The sequence below is a fragment of the Barbus barbus genome (genome assembly GCF_936440315.1).
Source record: "Barbus barbus genome assembly, chromosome: 5".
Classification (NCBI taxonomy): Eukaryota; Metazoa; Chordata; class Actinopteri; order Cypriniformes; family Cyprinidae; genus Barbus; species Barbus barbus.
Window position 1 is genome coordinate 15,097,807 of NC_136733.1, and position 26,494 is coordinate 15,124,300.

The 26,494-nt window shown below is 37.5% G+C and overlaps 1 protein-coding gene and 1 pseudogene across 3 annotated transcripts in view; one reads left to right on the forward strand and one right to left on the reverse strand.

Annotated features, from left to right (window-relative positions):
• Positions 1-701: 701 nt before the first annotated feature.
• LOC306869170 (centrosomal AT-AC splicing factor-like) lies at positions 702-4,924 on the forward strand (annotated as a pseudogene). The gene is made up of 11 exons (XR_013785817.1): positions 702-817; positions 1,271-1,434; positions 1,508-1,606; positions 1,741-1,807; positions 1,907-1,969; positions 2,176-2,237; positions 3,037-3,151; positions 3,245-3,275; positions 3,350-3,445; positions 4,024-4,156; positions 4,336-4,924. The product of XR_013785817.1 is annotated as a centrosomal AT-AC splicing factor-like (transcript).
• Positions 4,610-26,494, reverse strand: part of LOC306869169 (rho guanine nucleotide exchange factor 12-like) — a 102,932-nt gene continuing 81,047 nt past the window's right edge. The window contains exons 11-38 of one of the 2 annotated variants that reach the window (XM_079415806.1): positions 26,118-26,228; positions 25,864-25,956; positions 25,718-25,760; positions 25,330-25,462; positions 25,046-25,183; positions 22,538-22,570; positions 21,391-21,499; positions 21,202-21,307; positions 19,653-19,859; positions 18,405-18,549; positions 17,565-17,600; positions 15,762-15,913; positions 15,064-15,210; positions 14,883-14,968; positions 14,508-14,633; positions 14,261-14,375; positions 13,383-13,483; positions 13,225-13,302; positions 12,799-12,874; positions 12,456-12,623; positions 12,215-12,302; positions 11,532-11,609; positions 11,355-11,449; positions 10,904-11,155; positions 10,515-10,742; positions 7,411-7,637; positions 6,043-6,118; positions 4,610-5,961 (exon numbers count right to left, since the gene is read on the reverse strand). In XM_079415806.1, coding sequence (XP_079271932.1) covers positions 5,951-5,961; positions 6,043-6,118; positions 7,411-7,637; positions 10,515-10,742; positions 10,904-11,155; positions 11,355-11,449; positions 11,532-11,609; positions 12,215-12,302; positions 12,456-12,623; positions 12,799-12,874; positions 13,225-13,302; positions 13,383-13,483; positions 14,261-14,375; positions 14,508-14,633; positions 14,883-14,968; positions 15,064-15,210; positions 15,762-15,913; positions 17,565-17,600; positions 18,405-18,549; positions 19,653-19,859; positions 21,202-21,307; positions 21,391-21,499; positions 22,538-22,570; positions 25,046-25,183; positions 25,330-25,462; positions 25,718-25,760; positions 25,864-25,956; positions 26,118-26,228 — 3,258 coding nt within the window. In that variant the 3' untranslated portion in view covers positions 4,610-5,950. Of the gene's footprint in view, positions 5,962-6,042; positions 6,119-7,410; positions 7,638-10,514; positions 10,743-10,903; positions 11,156-11,354; positions 11,450-11,531; positions 11,610-12,214; positions 12,303-12,455; positions 12,624-12,798; positions 12,875-13,224; positions 13,303-13,382; positions 13,484-14,260; positions 14,376-14,507; positions 14,634-14,882; positions 14,969-15,063; positions 15,211-15,761; positions 15,917-17,564; positions 17,601-18,404; positions 18,550-19,652; positions 19,860-21,201; positions 21,308-21,390; positions 21,500-22,537; positions 22,571-25,045; positions 25,184-25,329; positions 25,463-25,717; positions 25,761-25,863; positions 25,957-26,117; positions 26,229-26,494 lie in introns of both variants that reach the window. The other variant, XM_079415805.1, reaches the window with a different exon arrangement.

The window sequence follows — 26,494 nt, forward strand, 5'->3', positions numbered from 1 at the left end:
CTAATTCTCAAATCATCAGAGAGTTATTTGCCATGAGATGCCATGTTGAACATCCAGTGACCAGAATTAGAGAATTGTACTCAAAGCACCAAATTTTAATTGCTCTAAAACAAGATACACAAATTTTTATTGCCCTGTCAAGCAGACAAAAACATGAACATGATGAATAGGACATGTGGCTTTGCATGGTTAAACGACGTGTAGCTGTTATCCCTTAGGGTGTACTCACTTTTGTTGCCAGCTTTTTTGACAATAATGGCTGTGCTGAGTTATTTTCAGAGGAAAGTAAATATACTGCTATACAAGTTGCACACTGACTACTCTAAAATATATCCAAGTTTAATTTCTATAGGATTGTCCCTTGAGAAGATATACTGGTTGCCGAAATGTGAGGGGTGTACTCAGTTTTGTGAGATACTGTACATATATATATATATATATATATATATATATTATTGAATTGGCAGATTATACTGTATACTATATACATTATAATTTATACTATATATATAATATGTGTGTTAAATAATGCTGGGCTGAGGCACAACATTTTCATTTTGGGGTGAACTATCCCTTTAAGGAGATACAAAAATATCATCCCAATCACAAGAGGGCGCCGCAGCATATTTGGCATCACACAACGTCACTATGTTTGGACAACATCACGCTTGCAGTCGCTAAAGAAACACAAAAACAGCCAAATGGGAGCGTTGTATTGCTCTATCTGCAGAAAAAACAGATTTTTCTGGCAAAGGACACATCTATGGGAAAAGCCACCAAAGTAAACAAAGTAATTCTTGTCAAATTCTTGGAGAAGGTAACTTAAGCGTGCTAACAAGAGAACCAGCTGAAGATAATACGCTCTAATCTGGCTCAAATAATGTTTGTATTTTATTGCATTACACGTAAAATAATTTTAATAAAGCGTTTCAAAGTGAGAACTGGAGGATGAGTCAATGATAAGTAAATGTTTTTAATGTCGCATGTTTTTTGTTTGTGTATATAAGTTACATTAAGCTGCCTGTTTGACCTGGACAATTCTGTAAGATATAAATACATTTTTAAATGTTTTCCTGGTTAAATAAAGGTTTAATAAAATTTAGTGGGTATGTGAAGGCAGTTCAGGTATAACGTACTTAGCTATGAATAGGTTCAGCTGGTGGTTGACAAACACAAAATGTCATAGATATTCAGTGACATTAAGTGCCAAAATACAATTTGGTGCCATGAACTGTAATAAACGTATTTGTTGTTCTGCATGTTATTACAGGTCAGAGAAGCAAAGCGGACCATTAAAAATCCCCAGGTAGAGAAATACAGTCCCGATCACGATGAGAGGTTCTGGTGTTACTGCTGCACGCTGGAGGTGCAGAAACACGTGACTGACAGTAACATCAGTGTGCTGTATGGAGGACTGCTGGAGCACATGAGCACGTAAGATCACTCATCAAAACCTTTGAGAAACACATGCAGAGCTTGCAGTGAATTTACTGAGCGCTTCTTGCAGCCCAGAGCACCGGACAAACACACACAAGTTCTGGTGGGACAATAAAGCAGATCCCAAACTGCGAGACAAGTTTATCATAACAGAAGAGGAAACTGAGAGGTTATTGCATGCTTATTTGTTTTTGGGGACATGGATGTGTTCGTTAGAGCATTTCTGTAGTACACGGATACCATTACTATTTGCAGATGTTCTAAAGAGAAATAAATGAAGAATTACTTTTTTTTTTTTTATAGATTAAAGTCTGAGGTTTCCAAGGCTCTGGAACAGTTTGAGGAAAAAGAGGATGTGTTTATTAAACAGGTAAAGATGTTTTACTGTAAGGCCTACGTTCAGTGTTAATGGTTGTTGGTTTAACCATATCTGAACTTCAAAACATTTCTTCTCTTCTGTCATCCTCAGCAAGCAGCAGTGATCCGATCCCAGGAGCAGCACAGACTGGAGGTCCTTCAGTCATTATCAGAGGTTTGTTTTCCTGGGATTCTCCAAGCGTATCCATATCTCAGTATTCGTTTGTTTGATGGAAACAAAATTGGAAATGTTATTTGTGACTTTTTCAAACTCTATTGTTAATTAGCTTTTTTTTTTAAAAAAGCAAGTAATTCCTTTCCTGGAAAATAATGTTAAAAAGACATGGAGCATCACTGTTGACTTTCCTGAATCAAACTTAGCCTGATCCAGAACTGGAACAACCTGCTGAAGTGGACCAGCACGGCAGTAAACATACAGCCAGGTAAAATAAATGGAAAACGTGCCATCTTAAAACTGTTGCACCAATACTCATTTATTAAAATGGTTTAATACCTATATATATATATATATATATACCCATTACAATGCATTAGTATGCAAAATTTGGAATCTGTAAGATATTTTTTTTTTTTTAGAAATGCATAATGACGCATTAAATTGATAAAAAGTAACAAAAAGACATTTCTATTTTAAAAAATGCTGTTCTTTTTAACTTTTTTATTCATCGCAGAATCCTTTTTATTTATTTTGAAGCCTTGGTGAGCATATGAAACTTCTTTTAAAAACTGTTTTACCGACCCCAAATTTTTAAGTTATTGTGTATTTTTGGTGTGAGATATGTCACAGTTTATACAAAGATAGAGTGAGATGAACGGAAATACAACAGAAATAACAGTACATTGGTCATACAAAAGAATTAAATGGCATGAGTTGTATAGTCAGTATTTTTTATAGATGACATCCTTAAAATGAAGTGTTACTAGAAATACTGGTGCAAGTGCATAAAAGGAAGTATCAGTGTGGGCTTTTTTTTCATTGTTTAGTACATCCTTAATATTTATGCAAATATAGAGTTTTAGAAAAAAATTAAGATACGAGTAGGTGTCCAAATGTTTTACGTGTGAATACAGTCAAAGTTTGCATAATATGCAGTTTCCAGTACTGAGAAACAGAAGTTATATACGATTAAATGCTTCTTTAGTGCCTTGAGTTTTTCTTCATATAATCTGGAATTAATAGAGTTTGTAATGTCTAAAGCATGAGTTTTGATGTTTGATAAGTTCCCACAGTCACTCTTATGAAATGGAGGCACACCCAGGGCCGAGCCACGAGGATTTCGCCTCACACAGTCAGTGGAATGAACCAGGACTCGGCTTAACTTTCATTGGTTACCAGGTAAACTTTCTTATACTATACATATGCAACAATTATTGATTAGTTTAATAAACAAGGTCAGGGATCATTTTGGCTTGCTGCCCCTATTTGCAGGACTCGTCCAGCAGTGGAAATGTCCATACTGGTGAGTAAAAACCGATTTAGTTTGGGTGGGTTTTATTCTTGAGAAGATACTGAGCAGGTTGTGTTGAATTGTAGGAGCTGTACCGCCGTGGCTACTGGAGGAGCCTGATGAAGCTTCAGGCAGTGGACAGCAGGAAATGGGCCCCTCACTTCAGGAGTTCCTCAAACACAGTATGCACTTCACTCTCATTAACACACTCTTTGTTTTTATATTACAGACGACATCATTCCAGACCTGTATGACTGACATTGTTCAGTAGAACAAGATATTTTGAAGAATGTTGGTAACCAAACGGTTTCAGTTCCCATTGACTGGACAAAACTGTATATCCCATTGTATAGGTCAAAATACAATGAAAGTCATTGGGAGTGGAAGCGGTTTGGCTACCAAAATAATATCATCTTTCATGTTCCTCAGAAGAAAGTAAGGCATACATGTCTGAAAAAGGAGGATAAATGATTGAATTTTCTTTTTTTGGATGAACTATCCCTTCAAATTATATGTAACACTATGGCTATTACTTAATCCATAGTGTTTTTAACCATAGTATGCTACATTTTGTTTACAAAAGTGGTATTTTAGTAACATTATGTATAAAAGTCTTCCACAGAACCTTTTTTTTATATCGTATCATTTTGCTCTTATTTATATATTAAACAAAGTATACAAAGGTAACCAGGTTTACATTTCACTGCAAGTTGTATACTGTATATAACTGCGTTATGAGTCTTGAAATCTGGAATTACAGAGGAGCAGGAGAAGCTGAAGAAGCTTCCGCCCAACCGTGTGGGTGCAAACTTTGACCACAGCTCACATACTGACGCCAACTGGCTGCCATCTTTTGGACGTGTGTGGAATAGTGGCAGGCGCTGGCAGTCTAGGTGAGCTCAAACTACTGCACATTAGTAGGTTCATTCAGTTCTTGGTCTTTTTTTATTATTTTTGTTCATCGGTTCGTCCTTAATTTTTATAGAAATATACAGTACAAATTTGCTTTAGTTTCTTTAATGGAGGTTGGAGTATAATTCTTGTTTTTATTGACACTCTTTTCCCCCCTCAGGCATCAGTTCAGAGAGGAAGAGGCAAAAACCAGTGGGAAGAGGAAGTGGGAAGGTGGTGGGAAAGCACCGAAGAAGCAGAAAGCCCTCAGTAATGGAGAGTTATGAAATGGATGTCCCAAATATACTGGCATTGTCGGAAAGATGGCATATTGGTTTTCTCATATTGAGAATTAGTTTTTAAAGTACTTGACAGCAGTTTTGAACATTTATGATGTTTGTTTCAGCTTGTGTATTTCTGAAAAATTTCGAAATAATTTTTTACAAGAAATGAACATCATTTGTGTTTCCAGTTTATTGAATACGTTTTTGCTACAGATGTTGTGTAACTTCTTTTTTGGTCATACATCCAAAACAAAATATCCGTCCCAATCTCCTCAAAAGGTAAATGTGATAAAATGAAGACACAATGTGCAATATCTTCTTTCCATTTTGAACAATAGATAAGTTCAGTCAAATTTAATAGAATCTCGTCTATTAGAGCTATTTCATGTTCTCAATGGAAAGCCAAGACCATATTAATGTTCAATAATATAATAAAATTCCTTAAACGTCTAGACAGAATAATAAAAATACAGATTACATTAATATTAAAGGATACCTTGCAGTCTTTTCTTTTTTTTTAGTAGTTTCTGTTAAAATAATACATGACTGAACACTTTAGAACGCAAAAGGGAAAAAAAAGGGTCTCTGTAAGAGATGCAGTGTTGGTCATAATTGTACAATACATTACATTTAAAGTGGACCGTTAAGGGTCTTCATCAAGTTCCTGCATTGAAGCTTCTTTCTATTTAACTTCATTCTCAAAACCAAGAAAATCCGAAAGACAGATCAGGCCAAGCTGCCTGACACGTGTCGTATCCGCTCGACCCGACGACACTACGAAAGGTCCGGTTTTCCCGTGGCCACAAGCCAGAGAAAACGCTTTCAGTAGCTTCATTAAATAGCATGTGGTTTATTAAGAGAGGAGGAATGAGAGACACCACCGCAATCATCAGCCCATCCTCAGACTCATTACCTTGCTCGTATCATTTGCCTTCATCAGTCAGCAAACGTTGGCCGTTCCTCTTTGAGACCGCTCATTTTAGTGATAATCAATATTCTCCGCAAATCTAATAACACGCTCTAGCGGTACATGTCAAACATGGTTTCTGCATTGTAAAATCACATATACTGCATGCCGTATCGAAACAGAAGTCAGGCATTCGGTTTATGTGAATATCTGTCTGAACTAACTGCTCAACATTATCATGCTAGTGAGGTCAAAGATCTGTGGAGCTACTTTGGGAAAGATCATGTGTCCACTCATGCTGTACTTTCATTGGCTAATATAGACTCTGTCTTAGGAGGTTTGCTGAAGGAATGATGAGTCTTCTGTCCTCTGAATGCAGATGGTGGAGTGATGAATCGTCCTTACATGGCAATCTTTCTGAAAGTACCATGACCATGCTGGTGTGCAGATGGACAGAAATTTGGAGCGAGTGATTGGGGTCGTCCTATAGTGTGGTGTGAACAGAAACTCCAGATCTTCTGTACATTCTGTCTGTCTCCGTCCATGGAGGAGTAGCCCAGTGTGTGTCTCCTCCCGTCTCAATAAACAAAGACAGCTCTGCTTCACTAACTTTTATCTGAGAGAAGGATATAAGAGGAAGAGAACTATGAATGAAAGTTCATCAAACCACGGACAGGTAGAACTAAAGCTGCACTACCTTTGTTTTCCTCTGTGTCAGCAGCTGTTTCCTCTGATAGCCTTTGGCGTAGCTGGTTATACTTGATTTCTGTGTCCTGCAGAACAGATTTGAGTATTATTGTTTATTTGTGTATATGAAGGACCTGATTTTTGTTTTTAATATAGTTGGACACTTGGTCACACATTTAAAGATATGAATCTTCTCACGTTAAATCAGTGTTGTTTTTTTAATCTTTTAATTATTTTAAGCCTTTATTATTTAATTATTGCCTTTATATTTTAGGAAAGGGGGCCCTTGCAAGTGATATATTTATACTTGGGATATAATGAAACTATGCAATGATTTAATAAACAATATTTCTCGCCCTACCATGGAAGTCAATTGGGACCAACAACTGCTTGGCTCTTCGAAATTCTTGAAAATAACTTTTGTGTTCAACAAACTTCTACAGGTTTGGTATGACATGCAGGTGAGTAAATGACAAAATTAAATATTTTTTGGGTGAACTATTCCTGGCATTTAACAATCAAGTATTAAAATATTATCTGGACAAAATTTACACTAATATACACCAAAAATATTTTTCTAGAGAATATTAGTTTTTTTGTTCCTGCTATTAGAATATTAAAATATTTCAATTCATTTATTTATTTTTTTTAGCAATTTTCACAAATTCCAATTATTCATCCAGCCAGCAAGTGTAACACTGCAATGAGAGATTTAATATTGGAAGAGTTACTTCTGAGAATCATTCTAGCACCATTTGTAAGCAGATGCCATTAAATGGATAGTTCACCCAAAAACAAATTTTGTCATCATTTACTCACCCTCATGTTGTTCCAAACCTGTATGAGTTTCTTTCTTAAGTTGAACATGAAAGAAGATTATTTTAAAGAATGCTGGTAATCAAACAGTTGATGGACCCCATCGACTTCCATAGTTTTTCTTTCCCTACCATGGAAGTCAATGGGGACCAACAATCAAAATATCATCTTTTGTGTTCAACATAAATTAACTTCAGCAAGTTTGGAATGACATGCAGGTGAGTAAATAACGAAGAAATTTGTTTTTGGGTGAACTATCCATTTAATGGCATCTGCTTACAAATGGTGCTAGAATGTTTCTCAGAAGTAACTCTTCCTATATTAAATCAGCAACACTGATATAACGCAAGATTCATATCTTTAAATGTGTGACCAAGTGTCCAACTATATTAAAAACAAAAACCAGGTCCTTCATATACACAAATAAACAATCTCAACAATTTTCATTTTTGGGTGAACGTTATATAATTCAACAAAACAAATGCATTACATACATTCAGATACTTTTTGATCATTGTATATTTGCCCATCTCTGACCATTTTTTAGGGAGAAACTCGTCACCTTCAGATGCTGCAGGCTGGCCTGTAGAAGACGCATGTGTGTCATGATCTGTCTGTTGAGGTTTGGTCCTCCGCTGCTCTGAGAGCAGGAAGAGAGGAGCTTCTTCAAGTCAATGCCCGAGTCTCCACCAGCCACCGGCTCCCTGCTGCTGCCCTGCAAGTCATCATCTGTGCTGCTCTCACCTGAGCCTACATACACCTCCAGCACCATGTAACTGCCTGCAGAGACTGACAGAAAACAAGAGAAAGGGTTACAGGATGCTGCCAGGCTGAGATTGAATTGTTAATGTAGTGTAAAAAGTAGCCCAAATCCAAATACGCATACTACCCTTCTATAAAGTAGGTGAAAGTAGGCCAGAATATATATACATCTGTGGCCTTTCTTTTTACAGTGCCTTGCGAAAGTATTCATAACCCTTAATTTTTTTCACGTTTTATGTTGCTGCCTTGTGTTAAACTGCTTTAAATGACCTTTTTCCACAATCTACACTCCCATACACTATAATGGTAAAGCAAAAAAAAAAAGTTTAACATCTTTGCAAATTTATTAAAAATAAAAAACTTAAATAATTCCATTGCATAAGTACTCATACCCTTATCTGAGACAGTTGGAATTTAGCTCAGGAGCATTCATATTGCTTGTAGGTGTTACTAGCCTGTGGCAAATTCAATTGAAAGGGTAAGATTTGGAAAGGCACACACGTCTCAATAAAAGGTCCAACAGCTGATAATGCATATCAGAGCAAAAACCAAGCCCTGGGGTCAAAAGAACAGTCTGTAGAGCTCAGAAACAGGTTTGCGTCAAGCCACACATCTGGGGAAGAGTTCAGAAAAAAAAATTCTGCTTCATTGAAGGGTCACAGAAGCATGTAGTCTCTGCTACCCTTAATGGAAGAAGTTTGAAACAACCAGAATTCTTCTTAGAGCTGGCCTCCTGGCCAAACGGAGCAATTGATGGAGAAGGGCTTTGGTTAGAGTGGTGGCGAAGAACCTGATGGTCACTCTAGTTGAGCTCCATGATCATATGTGGAGATAGGAGAAATCTACAGAAGGATAAACATCACTGCATCACTCCACTGATCTGGGCTTTTTGGCGGTGTGGCCAAACTCAATCCTCTCCTCAGTGTAGACAAAAGAAAACACTTGGAATTTACAAAAAAAAGCACCTAAAAGACCCTCAGACTCTGAGAAACAAGATTCTCTGGTCTGATGAACCTCAATTCTAAGCATCATGTCTTAAGGAAACCAGCTCTGCTCATCACCTGCAGAGTACCATCCCAAAAGTAAAGTGTGCTGGTAGCAGCCTCATGCTATGGGGCTGTTTTTCAGCAGCAGTGACTGAGGGACTCATCAGAATAGAAGAAAAGATCAATGCACCAAAATATTGAGATAGCCTTAATGAAAACCCAGTCCAGAGCATTCAGAACCTCAGACTGGGCAGAAGGTTCACCTTCCAACAGGACAGTGACCCCAAGCACACAGAAGGAGTGGCTTATAGACAATTCTATGAATGTCCTTGAGTGGTCCAGCCACAGCCTGAGCTTGAACCCAATCAAATATTTCTGGAGAAACTTGAAAATGTGCATCTGAACCCATCCAACTTGACAGAGCTTGAGAGGTGGAGAGGCGAGGAGAAGAATGGCACATAATTGCCAAATGATGATGAGCAAAGCTTGTCGCATCAAACAAAAAAAGACTTAAAGGTGCTTCCGCTACAAGGGTATGAATACTTATGCAATGTACTTAAGTTTTTTTATTTTAATTTTTTTTATACGTGTATGTGTGTGTCCCTGTTACACTTAATGTTGTCACATTTTCCTGGGTAAATAAATATTACATAAAAAAAGAGAACAAATATAATTATATTTTATTAATATTATTTTTTATTTTATTTAATCATTTTAATACTAATTATACATTTCATAGTGTTTTTATGCATTTTTATATTTATTCCAAAATAACTAAAGGCAGTAAACATTTGAACAATATTCTGGAAACAATAAGGTTTCATTAGTTCAAATTAGTTAACTACTTTAGTTAACATGAACTAAGAATAAACAATAGCCTACTTCTACAGTATTTATTAATATTAGTTAATATGAATTTCAACATTTACTGAAATGTTTAAAATCATTTATTATTAAAATCAAAAGTGTTTGTTAGCATTAGTTTATGCACTGTGAACTAACATGAACTAACAATGAACTGTATTTGTATTAACTAATGTAAACAAAGATTAATAGGTTAAATACTGTAATAAATGTTCATTGTTTGTTCATGTTATATGAAATGACACCTTATTGTAAAGTGTAACCAATATTTTTTATCTGTGAACTGATGTTCAGCTGTTGTTTTTAATAGTCAACTTATTTTCGGGTCATCATCGTCATAAAAGCAATGTAAACACTGCCACAGACACGAATATATATCTTTCATTTCATCACACTGAATGCTCATTCAAAACTGACGCAGTCATCACGGTTTCAGACCATTCCACGTTTTATTTTGACGTGACACAAAGCAGTGATATCTAAGCAGGAGAGTTGTTTACTTTATAATTAGTCAATAACGCCATCATTTTCTTCATTCAGGCCGAGAGCTCGCACGGAAACAAGAGGTGGGATTTATCGCAGGAACCAATCACATTCAATCATAACTGATCATATCCAATTATAGCGCGATGACTCTCACGTGACTTTCCCCCATTCATTTCAATGAGCCTCCAGAAAAGTCACCGCACGCTTTAGGGTCTCTGTTTTAAGTTTATGGACCGAAGGGAGGCAAGCCTCCGCTGTAACTTTACCTGCGGGTGTCGCTGTTTGACAGCGTTACTTTATAAAAAACTAGTGACTTTTATACTCTTAATGCCGTATTTAGTAATATTTGCGATTTATGTTTGTAATATCGATTATTTTCTCATCCAGTTTTCGAGGAGACACTGCCTCCCTTGCCTCCTCGGAGGAAACACCCCTGCTATTTACTTATTAATTTGTAACAGTCTTATATTAAGCGGGACAATGTGCGGTCAAGCTGGGCATCATCAAGTCCTTTGCATTTTCTGATGACTTCCAAACAACAACAACAACAACAAAAAGGACAACACACCACAATCCTCAGATGTCTCAAAGAAGCCTGTGTCTCCGGAGGGCAGTTCCTGTGCATTCTCCCCTCTGTTCTCGGCCCTCTCTGAGCCGTTCTCAACAGCGGACCCGATCGCAGTGCTGTCCACCACCCCCTGCTGAGAGCCTGTCCTCGCCACATCTTCCTGTTGCTCTTTATTTGTGTCCTCCTGACTGGACATGTGGTTGATCAGGAGCTGCCTTAGTCTTGCCACTGAAAAACACACAGAAATGAGTAGAGAAATTGACAGACTCACAGGTTTACAGTAGATCCAATGTGGCTTTAATTGTTGGATTTTAGTAGGTATCCCTACCCAAATTAATTTTCAGAGAGGGACAGCTCATAGCAGCACTATAGTCATGTCTTCTACTCACGTGTTCTGAGAGCTTCATCAGCTCTGAGTGGCTGGACCTCGAGGTCCTCGTCCTCGTCTATGGTGATGCCCAGCCTCGAGCACTGCTTCAGGAATGTCAGTCGATCGGTCATATCGGCCACCACGAACGCTTCATCATCTTCAGCCTGATCCTGTAGTGAGTTTTCTTCTTCTTCATCCTCCTCATCAGATTTGGTCTCAAATGGATTGGTGCTACATGGTGGGGTTGGCATGGCCTCGGTTTCATCCTTTTCTACAGAAAATATACAGCAAAACTGAGGCGTACAATTTTTTGAAAGATATTTCTGAGGATGGATACTGGATGTGTTTCTATTGCTATGTTATTACTATATTTGAATGAACTACCTTATTACCCTTATTTATTATGGCATCAATTTTATAGTCACTCTCACAAACATCTTTAAAAAATAAATAAATGAAAGAAAGTTTACCTGGAGACTGAATGCTCACTAAAGAAATGGGCTCAGAGTCTTTGTTTAGTTTCTGAACACCAGAGTTTATCAACTCGACCGCATCACGTTCCCCGCTGCAAAACATGTCATGTTTTACTTCACCTTACTGCTTATGAAACACTTCTCATATTATACATGTAGAAAACTTAAACTCACTCAGTTTGAGGTAAAGGAATGATGTTGTGTAATTTGGTCTTCATGCAATCGGCTCTTTGTGTGATCAGACACTGCCACCTAGTGATTGAACAATTAAAACAGATAGTAAACCGTCTTTTATAAACTATATATATATATATATATATATATATATATATATATATCTATCTATCTATCTATCTATCTATCTATCTATCTATCTATCTATCTATCTATCTATCTATCTATCTATCTATCTATCTATCTATCTATCTATCTATCTATCTATCTATCTATCTAGCTATTAGATTGAAAAGTTTAACCCTAAATTAGAAATGTTGTTTTGGCCACTAACAAAGTTTGAAGTACTAAAATTACTAAAACAGAAAAATATAAATTTATAGAAATATGCAAGGTATTTAGAAGCAATATGCAAAAAAAAAAAAGATAACTGAATACAAATAAAATTCTAAATATTACTAAATACTATAATATTTTTAAACAAAAATAAACAAAAAATAACTATTATATAAATAACAAATAGCTAAAATAATACTGGTAAACAAAACAAAAAAAAATCACCCATTTTGAATTCATTTTAAGAGGCTAAACATACAGAGAACATTTTTGAGCTCCTAATAGCAGATACATAAAAGAGTATATAAAATGGAACTATGGGTAAAAAAAACAAATGCAGCACTCACGTCTTTTGCTCTGATACGGTTTGGGCCATTAGTTCATAGATCTGGGCTCCATTATCAGACATAGAAAGCACAAAGAACGACCTGTTGTCTGTAATACATTCAGACAATAATGTTAGTTCAACTTACTTTTGAATATGCTTTATCAAGAAGCCATTAAATACCTGTTCTGCACATTTTGATAAACGTATGATGCAATACATTTCACCCATTTTTCTTATCCGTTTTTAAAAGCACTTCTTACCAGTGGCGACCGAGCGCACCATCACAGTGCTGAGTTTGATGATGGGACTGAAGATGTGTTTGGTCTCAGCAGTGCCTGCCAGATTCTTACTGTGGCATTTTAAGATCAGCTTCTCATCTTGCCTTTGAAGTAGCACCAATATATCCTCCAGCAGCAATGTGTACAGCTCTGAATACACACACATACATCATATGAAAACATTCCACAATAACATTAAAGATACCATATTTTACACTTTTGCTGCATTTAATTTGTGCCCTGATGTTTTCCATGATGTCAGCCCTAGAGGACATTTCTAATTTGAGTCTGGTCTACAGTGAAGTCCGTGACAAGCTACACCCACCGATAGTTTTATCTTTGTTGACCTTCCAGGACAGCGGTCCCTCGTGCACCATCTTCCTCTTAGTCAAGTCCAGGTTCTAGATGGAGAGTAAAATCAATTTTGTTTATAATGAGTTGTCAGCAGGGATGCCAGGTTTTCAGAACAAAACCTGCTCAATTGCTACTCAAATCTAGCCCATTCGAGGAGGGTCCCTTGCGTTCCAGGGGGTAAAATGCATGTTTTATGACAGGGTTTCCTTGGTAAAATTCACATTCCAGGGGCTAAATATCATGTTATTGAGGTCGCTTCAACCCGTGGACATGAAGAACAACCCACAGAAACAGTGTTAAAGTAGCCTAATTCTGCGGGAAAACCGTGGACTTGGCAACACTTTGTCAGTTACAGGTTTATTAAATGGATTTCAAATATTTAAATATGAAGTCTCACCTTGAACTCGGCGATCATGGGGTTCTCGCTCTGCTTCAGTGAGGACAGGTCCAGTCGTCTCTGGTAGTCCTCCAACCTCTGGGGGCAGCAGAAGATCAGGGATCAGCTCAGATTGATTGAGTTCAGCACTGATTTGACGTCAGGTACTATTTACTCACCTGTTTGTTCTCGGCTTCTTTCACCTCCTGGTTGACGTGAGTGAGAATCTTTCGACAGCATTCGCCAGCCTGTTTCACTTTACTTCTCTCCTCAGGATCCTCTGCAAGCAAAGGACAAGTCAATTATATATAAATTACAGACGAACCAAAACAGCTTTTAAACAATCACATTAATGCACAGAACTATTTTAACACATCAGATGTTTTGTCCTGTCTTTAAAGAGATTAGTTCACCCAAAATAAAAATTGTGTCATTAATTATACATCCTCAACTTGTTCCAATCCCCTAAGACTTCCTTTCATCCTCGAAAGTCAGAAAACGAATGAAGATATTTTAAATGAAATCTGAGAGGTTTCTGTCCCTCCATGTTACTCCAGTGGTTCAACTGTAATTTTCTGATGCGACAAGAATGCTTTTTGTGCACCAAAAAAAAAGAAAAACGACTATATGCAACATATTTATATTTACATTTAGAAGTGGCAGAAATTCTGCGTTTGTACAGCAGTACGAAGACGAAAACTGAGTGAAACATTTCTCACAGCGAATATCCTGTGCAGTGAAGCCTGTGACTGCCACTGTGTTTTGCTTCAACGTTATGCAAATTTATATACTTATTTAATGTTATGAGTGTGGTTGTGTACAAGGAAGCAGAATACGACTCTATCAAGAAAAACAAGAAAAAACTAAGCTCAGATTTGATTCTGAAATTTTCAGAATCGCTGAAGAGAGAATCACGTCGGAGAATTGATCCCCCCCGACCCTTTCTTAAGGTTTGTGTGTATTAACATTACACTGAACAACAAGCATAATATAATTTTTTGCGATCAATTGTGACAAGTGTAATATGAGTGTTGAAAAAAAGAAGAGACTGCTGTACCTGTGTATTTGGCAATGTTCTCCAGAAGGAGGGGATACTTTGTGAGTCTTTGAGTCTCCACAGGAATAATGTCCTTTAACTGCAGCCTGCGACAATGTCGGTTACTCTCTGCCTCCTGCAATGCAAACACTTCCATATTAATATTACATTTACTTGGAATGGCTAGATAAAAAACACAAACACGACTAAAAGCAAGTAGAGTTACTTACAATTATGAAAGCAACCACTGCTCTATTAGGCCACTGACCTGTATGAAGGAGTTGAAGCGCTGGTCTTTCTTCTGTTTGCTCTTGATGAGTTCCAGGGCGAAAGGCTGATTACTGCAGTACATGCCTGCAGCTCTCTTGATCTTCGCCTCCTCTTCTCCACTGAACTGTGGGTAAAGACACAGCTGAGTGTAAAACTTACCTGCTGGAAAATCTAATGATCACTGGATTTAGACTGTTTCTAGCTAGCCAAAACTAGTCATTTAGTTGGTCCAAGCTGGTTTAGTTGGAAGATCAGACCGATTTAATACAGCAACAAACCAGCTACCATGTTCAACAGCTTGTCTACTTTAGACTAGTACAATCTGTTTTTTCTAGCAGGAAATGTTCTTTAATGTATATTTGCAGTTTCTTACCCAGGAAAGCAGATCATCTCCTATTAAGTCAATGAGCGCCGTCTCATTTTTCTTCCGAACCGCAGTCATTTGTTCCGTTAAAGACACTGAAGTGAAATGAGAAGGAAGAGAGTGTTTAGAGGTAGTCTTTACTTTAGCTGTGTTCAAGACTTTTGGGGGTTTGTGACGTTATGAGACTTACTGTGCAGCTGAACGATCTCCTCAAGGTTGCTGAAAATATTTTTGATGTCTGCAGGAGGGAGGATGGCTTCTCTGATCAGCGGCTGGTAAAACAAATTCTCCAGAACCTTCATCATTCGAACGTGTGCTCTCTCTGTGTAGAACAACTCTGTGAAAGCAAGACAGGAAGAGAGGTGGTTACACAGGATGGTTTGCACTTGTTCACTGCTTCTCAAGTTTGTGTTGGGACTAATCAGAATACTTTATCCTGGGATAAAATAAGGGAATACATTTTCAGTTGAAAAAAAAATTATGCAACTTTATAATATAATAAAATAAAATTTTGCAAAAATATATATGTAATAATGTTACTTATTCAGTTTTAATTAATAATGGTAAAAACATTCATGTCCAGTAACAAACTGTTAAAATCAAAATAAAAAATTAAATTGTACTAGCATAAAAACTAATGGCAAGAGATCCATGTAGCCTTGAGAGATCCATACGTCTTGAATTGTGTAACAAATGATCTGATATTTAATAAAGAACAAAAGACAATTTGGTGTTCATTGTTAATCCATATCATGCAGCTTGATTTAAGTTTGAAGTTTTAAGTTAAATAATAAAAAAGAAAAAAAAAAAAAGAAGAAATTGTGATTACTTCAGGGAGACACTTCCCAAACCACTGCTCATACAGTAAACCACACACTTGTCACTCACCGTTGATGACTTCCTGTCTCTTGATTTCCTGAGAGGTAAGTGTGGACAGGACGTCTCTGCTCACCAGCGTCTGCCAGTTACGAGGTTCCAGCTCTACCTCAGCACACTGATCATCTTCACTCTGCACCTCTCCAGAGCCCAGCGGCTCCATTCTGCTGTACAAACATGGCAAATGCAACGAGAACACATTAAAATACATCTATCATTTTTACTGTTTTATAATTTAATGCTAATTTATAATAAAAAAACAGTGGCAATCTTACAACTTTAACAGTTTAATCAATCTTAAAATGCAATCAACTAGTAACATTTAAAAAAAATTAAATGTTATTAATTAAAATATTCCATAAAAACATGTTTTAATTAATGTTATTATGTTGAGAGGTAGATTTTACTACACAAATAGTCGTAATTCCATCAAGTTTTTTAAATTAACAAATGACTAAGTGACATTAAGTCTTAAAATCTTTGCACACCGAGTCCAAAATTTCCACATGCGTTTTTTCATATTCGTCATCAAAATGCTTGCTACGGATGCGAAAACGCAGAAAGTCGAACCTGGTGACAATTTTTTTTATAACGGACGAAAGTTTCGGAGGCAGTGTGTAAACGTGATTGACACAATGTGAGGTCCTATTTATTTTTTTAACGTGCAAAGATTTCGGACGAGAATTTCAGACTCAGTGTACAATGACCTTTAGAGCAGCTCTGGAGATGAAGTTTATGTAGAGTGTCCCTATAGTGTCCTTATATGGTTAGAAAATTATATACACACATTTATAAATAGTTCTACAGTAAATATGACTTGATTCCACGATTTCGTCCATGTTTTCTGCATCATGGAAATCATAGAGGCCTAGCAAGAAAAACACATTAAATGCCCCTTACAGTAAGTCAGACAAAATAAAATTCTATCAGAGGTGTCACATGGCTCCCACTTTCATAAAAAAATTTGCATTACTTTGAATGTTATATTCAAATTTATTACATAATACATTTCATTTTATTGAGGGCGCTCTCTCCACCCTCAATACCACGACTGAGGTGCCCTTGAGCAAGGCACTGAACCCCCAACTGCTCCCCGGGCGCCGCAGCATAAATGGCTGCCCACTGCTCCGGGTGTATGTTCACGGTGTTTGTGTGTGTTCACTGCTGTGTGTGTGCACGTTGGATGGGTTAAATGCAGAGCACGAATTCAGAGTATGGGTCACCATACTTGGCAGTATGTCACTTCACTTGTATGTTATTATATTATAATTTAAAGATGAGATAGAGATGTTTTATATATATATAAAACATTACTTACACAACAACCTGGGGTCATTATGTCAGTGTTGCATGTTATTCCTCCGGTTTCACAGATAAGGCTTTAGTCCTAGACTAAAATTCAAATCTGAGCTGTTACAACTGAAAGAAACTTGCACTGACTGATCTTGAAACATGTCAGTGCCTTTCTTTTGTCTTGTGATGCACACCAGTAATGTTTTTTTCTAAGGCATGTTTCTATTAATTTACTTAAATGTCCTAATTGAACTATGGTCTAATCCTGGTTTAGGCTAAACCCTGTCTATGAAACCGGGCCTATGTGTATTTTGTGTGTATTAAAAGCACAACCTTATATTTTGTATTGTTACACAATGGGATCCAAAAGACTGAGAACACTACTGAATATTTTTCAGTTTTATTACCTGTGTGTTTTGTCACATTAATGCTTATTTTTGTTTTCTGAAATGGCCAAGAATGATATCAGCATCGACCACTGAAAAACCCACACTGGTCAACCACCAAAGAGAGAGCACTCACCTCCTGTCAGGCCTGGGGGTGCCGGTGTCCTGCGTCCTGTAAGGTAAATCACATTCCAATTACCCTACAGTAGTAAGAATCCCAACATCCCAAACGCTGCATGTTGTCAGCGTTCTCTTTCTCTTCCCAAGAGCCCTAAGTCATGAGGCACAAGCTTCATTCTCTCTGTCCCAGTAAGATCATTTACAGAGCAGAGCACCACAGAGCAAAGCTTTGTTTCGAATGTTGTATGTGCATCGTCACTACAGAGACTTAAGGAACAAAAATAGCTGTGAGGCCTGTATCGTGGCCGCTGAGACAGATGAGACCACTCTAACTCAAAACAGCCTGATTATGAGACAGCGACTGCTCTTCTTAAATCCAAATCCAATGTAAAAGCATTTTTTGGAGTGACAATTTTTAAGGCTTATTTACACTACCATTTATTTAAAAATACAGTAAAACAGGAATATTGTAAAATACTATTACGATTTTAAAATAACTATCACTTTTGGTCAATTTAATGTGCCTTTTAAAATAATAAAAAGTATATATATATTAAAATTACCAAAAAATCTGACTCCAAACTTTTGAATAGTAGAGTAGTTCAGACTCAAACCAGTTTCAAGTTTTGCAGTCTGAACAGCAAAAATGTGGTTTTAAGATTAAAATGTGATATTTAGAAATCCAGTCAGTACGAAATGTTCGATTATATTCTCATTCAGGATGCTAATTATATTGTTCTACTACCTGCTGAGAACAAACCAGATAATGACTGAGTATGTGATTTGATAAATCTGGATTGTGTGCACTGTGAAAGTGATTATTAATATAAGCCTGGATGGTGATCACTTGACTCACTTGTCTGTCTCAGCTTCCTCCTCCTGTAGATGCTCCAGTGTACAGGGGCTGAAGTCAAAGTGAGTGTTTGAAGAGGACGAGTCCTGTGGATCTCCCGGGACGACACCGTCTCCCAGTCTGGGTAGTGCAGAAGAGGGAAGTCCACCTAAGTCCACAGCCAGAAAGAGACAGTGCGTCAGAAAATGAAAAGCTTTTGAAATCAGTGCTGAATAGAAGAAGGTTCATAAGGAAAGGCAACTTGAATCTGGCCTTTGCTGGGCTTTGAATTTTTTAAGTTGAAACAAAAAAGCAAACACAAAAAACAATACAATTATGCACACAATGAATGAACTCTCCCATTGAAGCACGTAAAAATACCACTCTCTCTAAATGTGGGCACAATCTGACCATCTCCAAATAAAATGCAAAAGTAAAAAAAAAAAAAACAGGCCAATTATTTTTTGAAAAAAAAAAAAAAAACCTAGTCAGCAGATTTAAGCCTTAACCCCAATAATCAGGAGAACACTGACAGAGCTCAGGCAAAGCAAAAACTAAAAAAAAAAAACATCTAAAAACAAAGCTGGGGCTCTATTACAGAAACATCTTAAAACAGAATCCTACCCTATTTGGTAATTTCGCTTAGAACTAGACCTTTTTCAAAGCTTGACTCAAGAAATAAGATGTTACGTTGTTTACGGATGTGATGCTCCCCAAAATGGCGCTATAGGGAGCTCTCGGAATGCGTCAAAAATAACTTAATTTGTGTTCTGAAGATGAACCAAGGTCTTATGGGTTTGGAACGACATGAGGGTGAGTAATTAATGACAGAATTTTCATTTTTGGGTGAACTATACCTTTTATGTTCACTCAGGTCTACTAAATAATATAAACAGATCCAACTTTTGGTCTGAATAATATATTAGTAAATGTAAAAAATTAACATTAAAAATAATAAATTATTTGTGAAAAACTTATGAAAATTAAAACCTTTTTATTGTTGGGTCACCTTAATTAATTTACTTTACTAATGGAACTTTATCATAGTGTTACCAAGAAAATAAGCATGTCTGATCTTTTTGGGGCTTTTCTCAGCCAATACTCAAATGTCAATGATCAGTGTCATTATTAATTAGTATATAATGTAATACATTTAATCTAAATCTGTAATCAACTGACAGCCCTAAAAATATAAAAAAATTATTTTTGGAGAAGGAAAACTTTTAAAAGCACAGACGGCTTGACAACAATGATCTGTGAAGCGTCTCTCACCAGTCTCAGACTCTCGGCTGATGCCGTCTGTGCCCTGTGCTGCTGGAGCGCTGTAAGGGGGTGACGTGACCAGGGCAGTGGTGCCATCTGAGCCTTCACTCGACTGACTGCTCCGTACGGGAGGAGATGACCCGTCTGTCTGCTCTCCAGCACCCAATGGCAGCTGAGGTTTTGTCGTACGCTGCCTCGGCTCCAGAGCCCTGGTGACTGCAGGGCAAGAGAAAGAGAGAGAACAAAATCAGTGTCAGGGCTTGCCAATAAGAACTGGCTGCTTGCCGGGGTCAGCGTGAAAGACCCTCGGGACAGCTTATGGAATTATTGTTATATATGAACACACACATAAAGTTGGGATTAATTTTCCCTAATAATCCCCATACACTTGATTGGCTCTATGACTCTCTCTCCTCTCCACCTGTAGCTGGTGTGTGGTGAGTGCACTATCGCCGTTGTAGTGTGGCTGCCGTCGCTGCACACTGGTGGTGGTTGAGGAGAGATCCCCCCACCCCACACACACGATTGTAAAGTGCTTTGGGTGTACAGCAATATAAAGCGCTATATAAATGCATCATTCATTCATTTCATAAAATTGGGAGAAATATTTAATTCAGTGAGGACAATTATTTTACATTGATTACCTTATTTAATTTCTTTAATATTTCTTTCCTCTGCATACTAGTGTTAGACCTACCTGAAAAACTCAACACATTGTTTGTTTCATTTTATTTGCTCTATTATTTTTCTTATTTTATTACTGACCGTTTACTTGTCTTCACTAACGTTTAACCTTTATAATAGTTAGGATAGTAGTTTTTGCTGTGATATCGAAACTGGAAAATGGAATTGTGAAATTTCACTGGTATCTAAAATTTTGGTGTTGTGACAACATTATTGACAAAAAACTAAAGCAATTTACCATTTTTATTTATTTATTTTGTGGCAGGGACAGTAGAAAAAAACTTAGCATTGAGTCCTGAATGGTAGTTGTCCCTTCAAAATAAAGGAGATTACAAGTGAGTGGTTGTCTGTATAAAATGGTCACAAACAGGGAAGTAAAATAAACCCACAAGGAGCTTCACAAGGAACTAAATTATGCCACACAGAGATTTGACAAAATTCCTTTTTTTCTGAGAAATGAACCAGTTTTTCCTGCTTAATTTTTATCCCTTTAAGTTCACTTGTAGTATTCCTCTAGGTTTGAGAAATATTATTTAATTAATTTCAAATCCCATTTCACCATTTCTAAATCCTAGAATTAAACAGGTCTCTCTTTTTTGCTACTTTAAGACTATATGTAAATGACCTTGTATATGAATAGCTGACATTTCTGCTACTGTCTGCATTAGAGCCCTGCACGGGCCTCAAATGTAGGCCATAGCCCAGCCCTGGCCCGAGACGCTCAGGCCCTAGCCCGGCCCACGTCCGACAGCTTATCAGAATTACCGGCCAGAGTCCGACCCAAGCCCTTTAATAATTTGTGGCCAGTGGGGGTCTTTGAATCAAAAAGTTTAAGAACCACTGGTTTACCTGTAAATTAAATAAATCAGCTTACTTGCTGAAGTGTCAATCCTGCTCGGCCGTCTCTGAGGAAAGACATTAGGAAATCGTGTTTTCTTTGATTTCTCCTCACTTCCATCTTTCTCAGGCTTTATGCTTTTCTGTTTAGGGAGCACAGAGACAATGGTTAGGTTTTGTGAAGTCATTTGGAGACAGAGTCAGGACGTTTGTTGAGAGTTTGTACCTTTATCTTAGGGAAAAGATTCATTAGCTTGGGCTTGTGCTCCTGCCATCGAGACATTTTTACGCCGAGCTGCTTCATATATGACAGTATCACAAACTGCATGGTGCTACTATGAAAGAGAATGACAGTATGAGAAAAAAAAAATACTTGGAATTTGTTCACTTCCTTAAGTTTGAACAGTAGTAATGCATTCAAATTGCGTTATTACACCTGTATATATACCCAGGTGTTGATGATTCAGCCAAAACGGAAGACTAGCTTATGTTTTTCTAATCCAGCCTTAAGGACAGAAATTTTCACATACGTTTTCTCTGGGGTTTTTTTTTTCGTATTCGTCATCTTTCCCTATCAAATTGCTTGCAATGGATGCGAAAACGCAGAAAATCGAACCCGATACAATTTTTTTTTTTTATGACGGACAAAAGTTTCAGATGCAGTGTGTAAACGTGATTGACACAACGTGAGGTCGTATTTATTTTTCGGTGTGCAATGGCCTTTAGACTTAAACTAAGTTTCACTATGGTAGTTTAAAACGGACTATAGTGAGAAATCATTATTTGTCATTTCCAGCAGGGGGAGCAAGAGCTTAGTTCAATCCATGCTGAAATACTTTACAGTGTGCAGAAAATTATTCTGACAGCTAGGACCCCAGCTGAAGAACTTACAAAGCTGTTCTCACAAACACTTACAAGCCAAACAGATGACTTGTACAATGAGTAACCGCAGTCAGTGCCAGATCAGAAATAGCCCTCACAAGCTCCTGTCAGAGGCTTCATAAGGCTCCACTCTCTTGCATGCCATCTGGGCGGACACACAACGCCTCAGTCCCTGCTGCTGCCGCCCATATGGGCTCCTGACCGATCATATGCTGCAACTACACACCACTCACAAGACTGCAGCAAAAACTGGGAGGGAAACTATAGGGCTAGTGTGAGTTGTAGCCAGTTTTGCCTTTTAAAATGTACCTTTTTATACTTTTGTTTTGTTTTACTACTTTATGAAGTAATATAAAACTGTACCATTTTACTAAATACTCCATTTCTGTGTGACCTCGGATTTAGTTTCAATCTGACAGTGTTTCAGGGGTTAATATGGGGTGATGTAATTTGTCGTTTATGGAGGGAGAGGACATGAGAATTCCCCTTACCACTTATCTTCCTCTGTGGCCTGTGACGTCAATCTGAAACAAAACATAAATTGCAATTTACTGAAGTGTGAAAGACACACACACACAACTTCCAGTGTGTTTTACTTCTCATTTGTACAGTGTAACATGTAAATATTATTTACTCATTTTGGTTTAAACCTAAAGATGTTATCATAATTAGTTTAATCTCAATGCTATCATATTACTCTAGGTTTAATCTCAGTTAATTTTTGGGTAAAATGGGAACCTGTTAAATAATGATTAACAATGAATGGCCGATGCCATAAATAAACCTTGTTACCATAACCCTTTTTAAAATAATGTAAAATTCTATAAATCAACACATTTGGTCAAAATTACGTCATCATTATACTTTAAGGAAGTGAACACAGTTAACAGTTCTTTTTAGTTTTGTTATATGTCAATTGGGAATATTTTTTTATAAAAAAACGTTCACTTTCTAAACAGCCCCTAGCGAACCTTTACGAGTCCCCTGTTACCTTTCTGAAAGCATATTCACCTCAGTTTGCATACTGGTCCGTGGTCCCTTGCAAATATACAGTATATACCTCTTGCAAAATTTACATACTCCTTAAACATGTATATTTATATACATGTACATCTAAAAAAAAAATAATATTGTGAAAAAGTTCTTGTAACTTATTTCAAAAAGTGAAACTTTCATCTATTTTAGATTATTTACATGTAAAGTAAAACATTTCAAAAGTTTTTTTTTATTTTAATTTTGACTATTAGAGCTTACAGCTCATGAAAATCTAAAATCAGTATCTCAAAATATTAGAATATTTACATTTGAGTTTCAATTAATGACCATCCCTTCAGTATAAATTCCAGGTATCTCTTGTTCTTTGAAACGACAATAATGGGGAAGACTGCTGACTTGGCAATGATCCAGAAGACGAACATTTACGCCCTCCACAAAGAGGGTTAGTCACAGAGGGTCATTACTGAAAGGTGTGGCTGTTTACAGAGTGCTGTATCAAAGCATATTAAATGCAAAGTTGACTGGAAGAAAGAATTTGGGTAGGAAAAGGTGCACAAGCAACAGGGATGACCGCAAGCTTGAGAATACTGTCAAGCAAAGCTGATTCACTTGGCAGAGCTTCACAAGGAGTGGACTGAAGCTGGAGTCAGTGCATCAAGAGTCACCACGCTCAGACGTCTTCAGGAAAAGGGCTACCAAGCCACTTCTGAACCAGAGACAACATCAGAAGCGTCTTACCTGGGCTGTGGAGAAAAAGAACTGGACTGTTGCTCAGTGGCCCAAAGTCCTCTTTTCAGATGAAAGTAAATTTTGTATTTCATTTGGAAATCAATGTCCCAGAGTCTGGAGGAAGAGTGGAGAGGCACAGAATCCATGTTGCTTGAAGTCCAGTGTGAAGTTTCCACAGTCAGTGATGATTTGGCCTGCCATGTCATCTGCTGGTGTTGGTCCACTGTGTTTTCTGAAATCCACAGTCAACACAGCCATCTACCAGGAAATTTTAGAGCACTTCATGCTTCCTTCTGCTGACAAGTTTTATGGAGATGCTGATTTCATTTTCCAGCAGGACTTGCCACCTGCCCACACTGCCAAAGGTACCAAAAGCTGGTTCAATGACCATGGTGTTACTGTGCTTGATTGTCCAGCAAACTCACCTGACCTGAACGCCATAGAGAATCTATGGGGTACTGTCAAGAGGAAGATGAGAGACACCAGACCCAACAATGCAGATGACCTGAAGGCCGCTATCAAAGCAACCTGGGCTTCCATTACACCTGAGCAGTGCCACAGGCTGATTGCCTCCATGCCACGCCGCATTGATGCTGTAATTCATGCAAAAGGAGGCCCAACCAAGTATTGAGTGCATAGAAATGAACATACTTTTCAGAAGCCTGACATTTCTGTTCAAAATATCCTTTTTTTATTGATCTTATGTAATATTCTAATTTTCTGAGACACTGAATTTTGGGTTTTCATTATCTGTAAGCCATAATCATCAACATTCAATAAATAAAAGGCTTGAAATATTTCACTCTATGTGTAATGAATCTATATAATATCACATTCTGAAATGAGTGACAAAAAATATTGACCTTTTTCACGATATTCTAATTTTTTTAGATGTACCTGTAAAAGAAGAGGACTGAGAACAGAGCCCTGTGGGACACCCTGAGTTAGGGGAGTAGTGCAAGATTTAAAGTCATGGACAGCAATTAAGTGTTGTCTATCGGTGAGATACGATTATAACCATGAAAGCCCATAAAGCCATATGACATTTTTTATGATTTTTAAAAGAATTCTGAACATTTTAAAAATTCTACATGAGCTTTGTAAACTTATGATAAAATGGGTGTGTAAATGGTAGTAATCTGTAATGTGTGAGCACCAACTACCATACACAGAGAGACAGCCAAGAAGAGGGGGACAAGAAACCTATCAAGAGAACAAGTGGCATCTTCTAAAAGTATCTTCACATACATGTCAGCATGGACAAGTGCACTTACAGTACATCCTCTATCTTAGAGATGATGTGCTCTGCACAGGATCGCTCTTTTTCCAGAGCTACACGGTCTCTCATTCCCTCTGTATCCAGACGAGCTAGCTCTGCTTCAGCCAGGGTCAGACCCATGCTGCGCTTGTGCCTGAAACATACAAATAATACATGAGTGAACTTACTGGAGGAGAAAGTTTTGACTGACACTTGTGTTGTTGGTACATTGGAGTTGAAGAATGAATGACCCCACATTTTTATCTGATTGTGTGTGTGCATTAGATGAGTGGATCTCACCTGAAGTCTTCTAGGTTCTTCTGAATGTCAGGTAGTAGTGTGTCCTGCAGCTGCTGCACATATTGTCGGTGGACGTCCTCTGAGATGGGCTCCGGCCTCTTCCGTTCTGCATTAATTGAGTGAGCAGTCCGTTCTATGCACACACAAACACGTGAATAAAAGTCATGAAAAGTTACACTAAAATGCAACTACAATGAAATGCACAGTATATTGGCACCATTATCGATAATCGGACGTTTTTCTCATTTATCAATAAATCAGCAAATACAGATTACTTTTAAAATAAAAAACTAAATATCACACAGTTAAATTGTTGTTTTATTCAGCCAATATATTTTGTTCTTTTATTTTTAAATAACATCCCTTGTATTCAGAGGTTTGAACTTACCCAGGTCAGCGATGATGGATTCGGGCACTGTTACTTTCAAGCTCTGTTAAAAACAAACAAACAAAAAAAACACATTCAACACTTAATCAGAAACCATATCATCCATGACAAGCTAAACAAGCTGAGACTGCTTTAAAGCTCCTCACAGCAGTTTTTTCTATGAAGAAGGTCTCCATGAGCATTCGTCGTGTCTCTTTGGAGCTGGTCTGTTTGTAAAGTTCAGCATAGAGGTAGCACAGCTGTGGAGCGAGAAGGGAAACAAGTGATGTGACTCATCTGGTCTGAGAACAAACCATAAGCATGCAAGAGAGATTCATGTAACATGGAATGTAATTTATAAACATTTTGTTAGATCCCTGGAAATTCCAGGTTTGTGGGTAAGAGGGGTGATCGATCTCACCAGCGGCGCAGGGTCAAACTGAGAGACCACATGATGAATGAAAGCTGCCAGGTGAGCAGGCCGCGATTTCAGGCGATCTATGCTCTGAAAACAGCTACACTGGCCATTCATCTAGAGACAGAGAGAGTTAAATTACATTACTAGTACACATTAAAATATATGATTCAACTTTATGATTTAATGCTTAACTTAAATGTGGGCTTGTGAATGTAAATGTGTAAAAGGTTTTGCTATTTTCCATGAATAAAACACTGGGCTCTGTTCCAAACGCTAGTAAGCTTCCTTCTTATCAATTGTCTACCTAGGCAGCTACCTTCTAAAATGACATCATAAGCAGGGTCTCAGAAATGGGGGGCAAGTGGAACTCCAAGGCACTA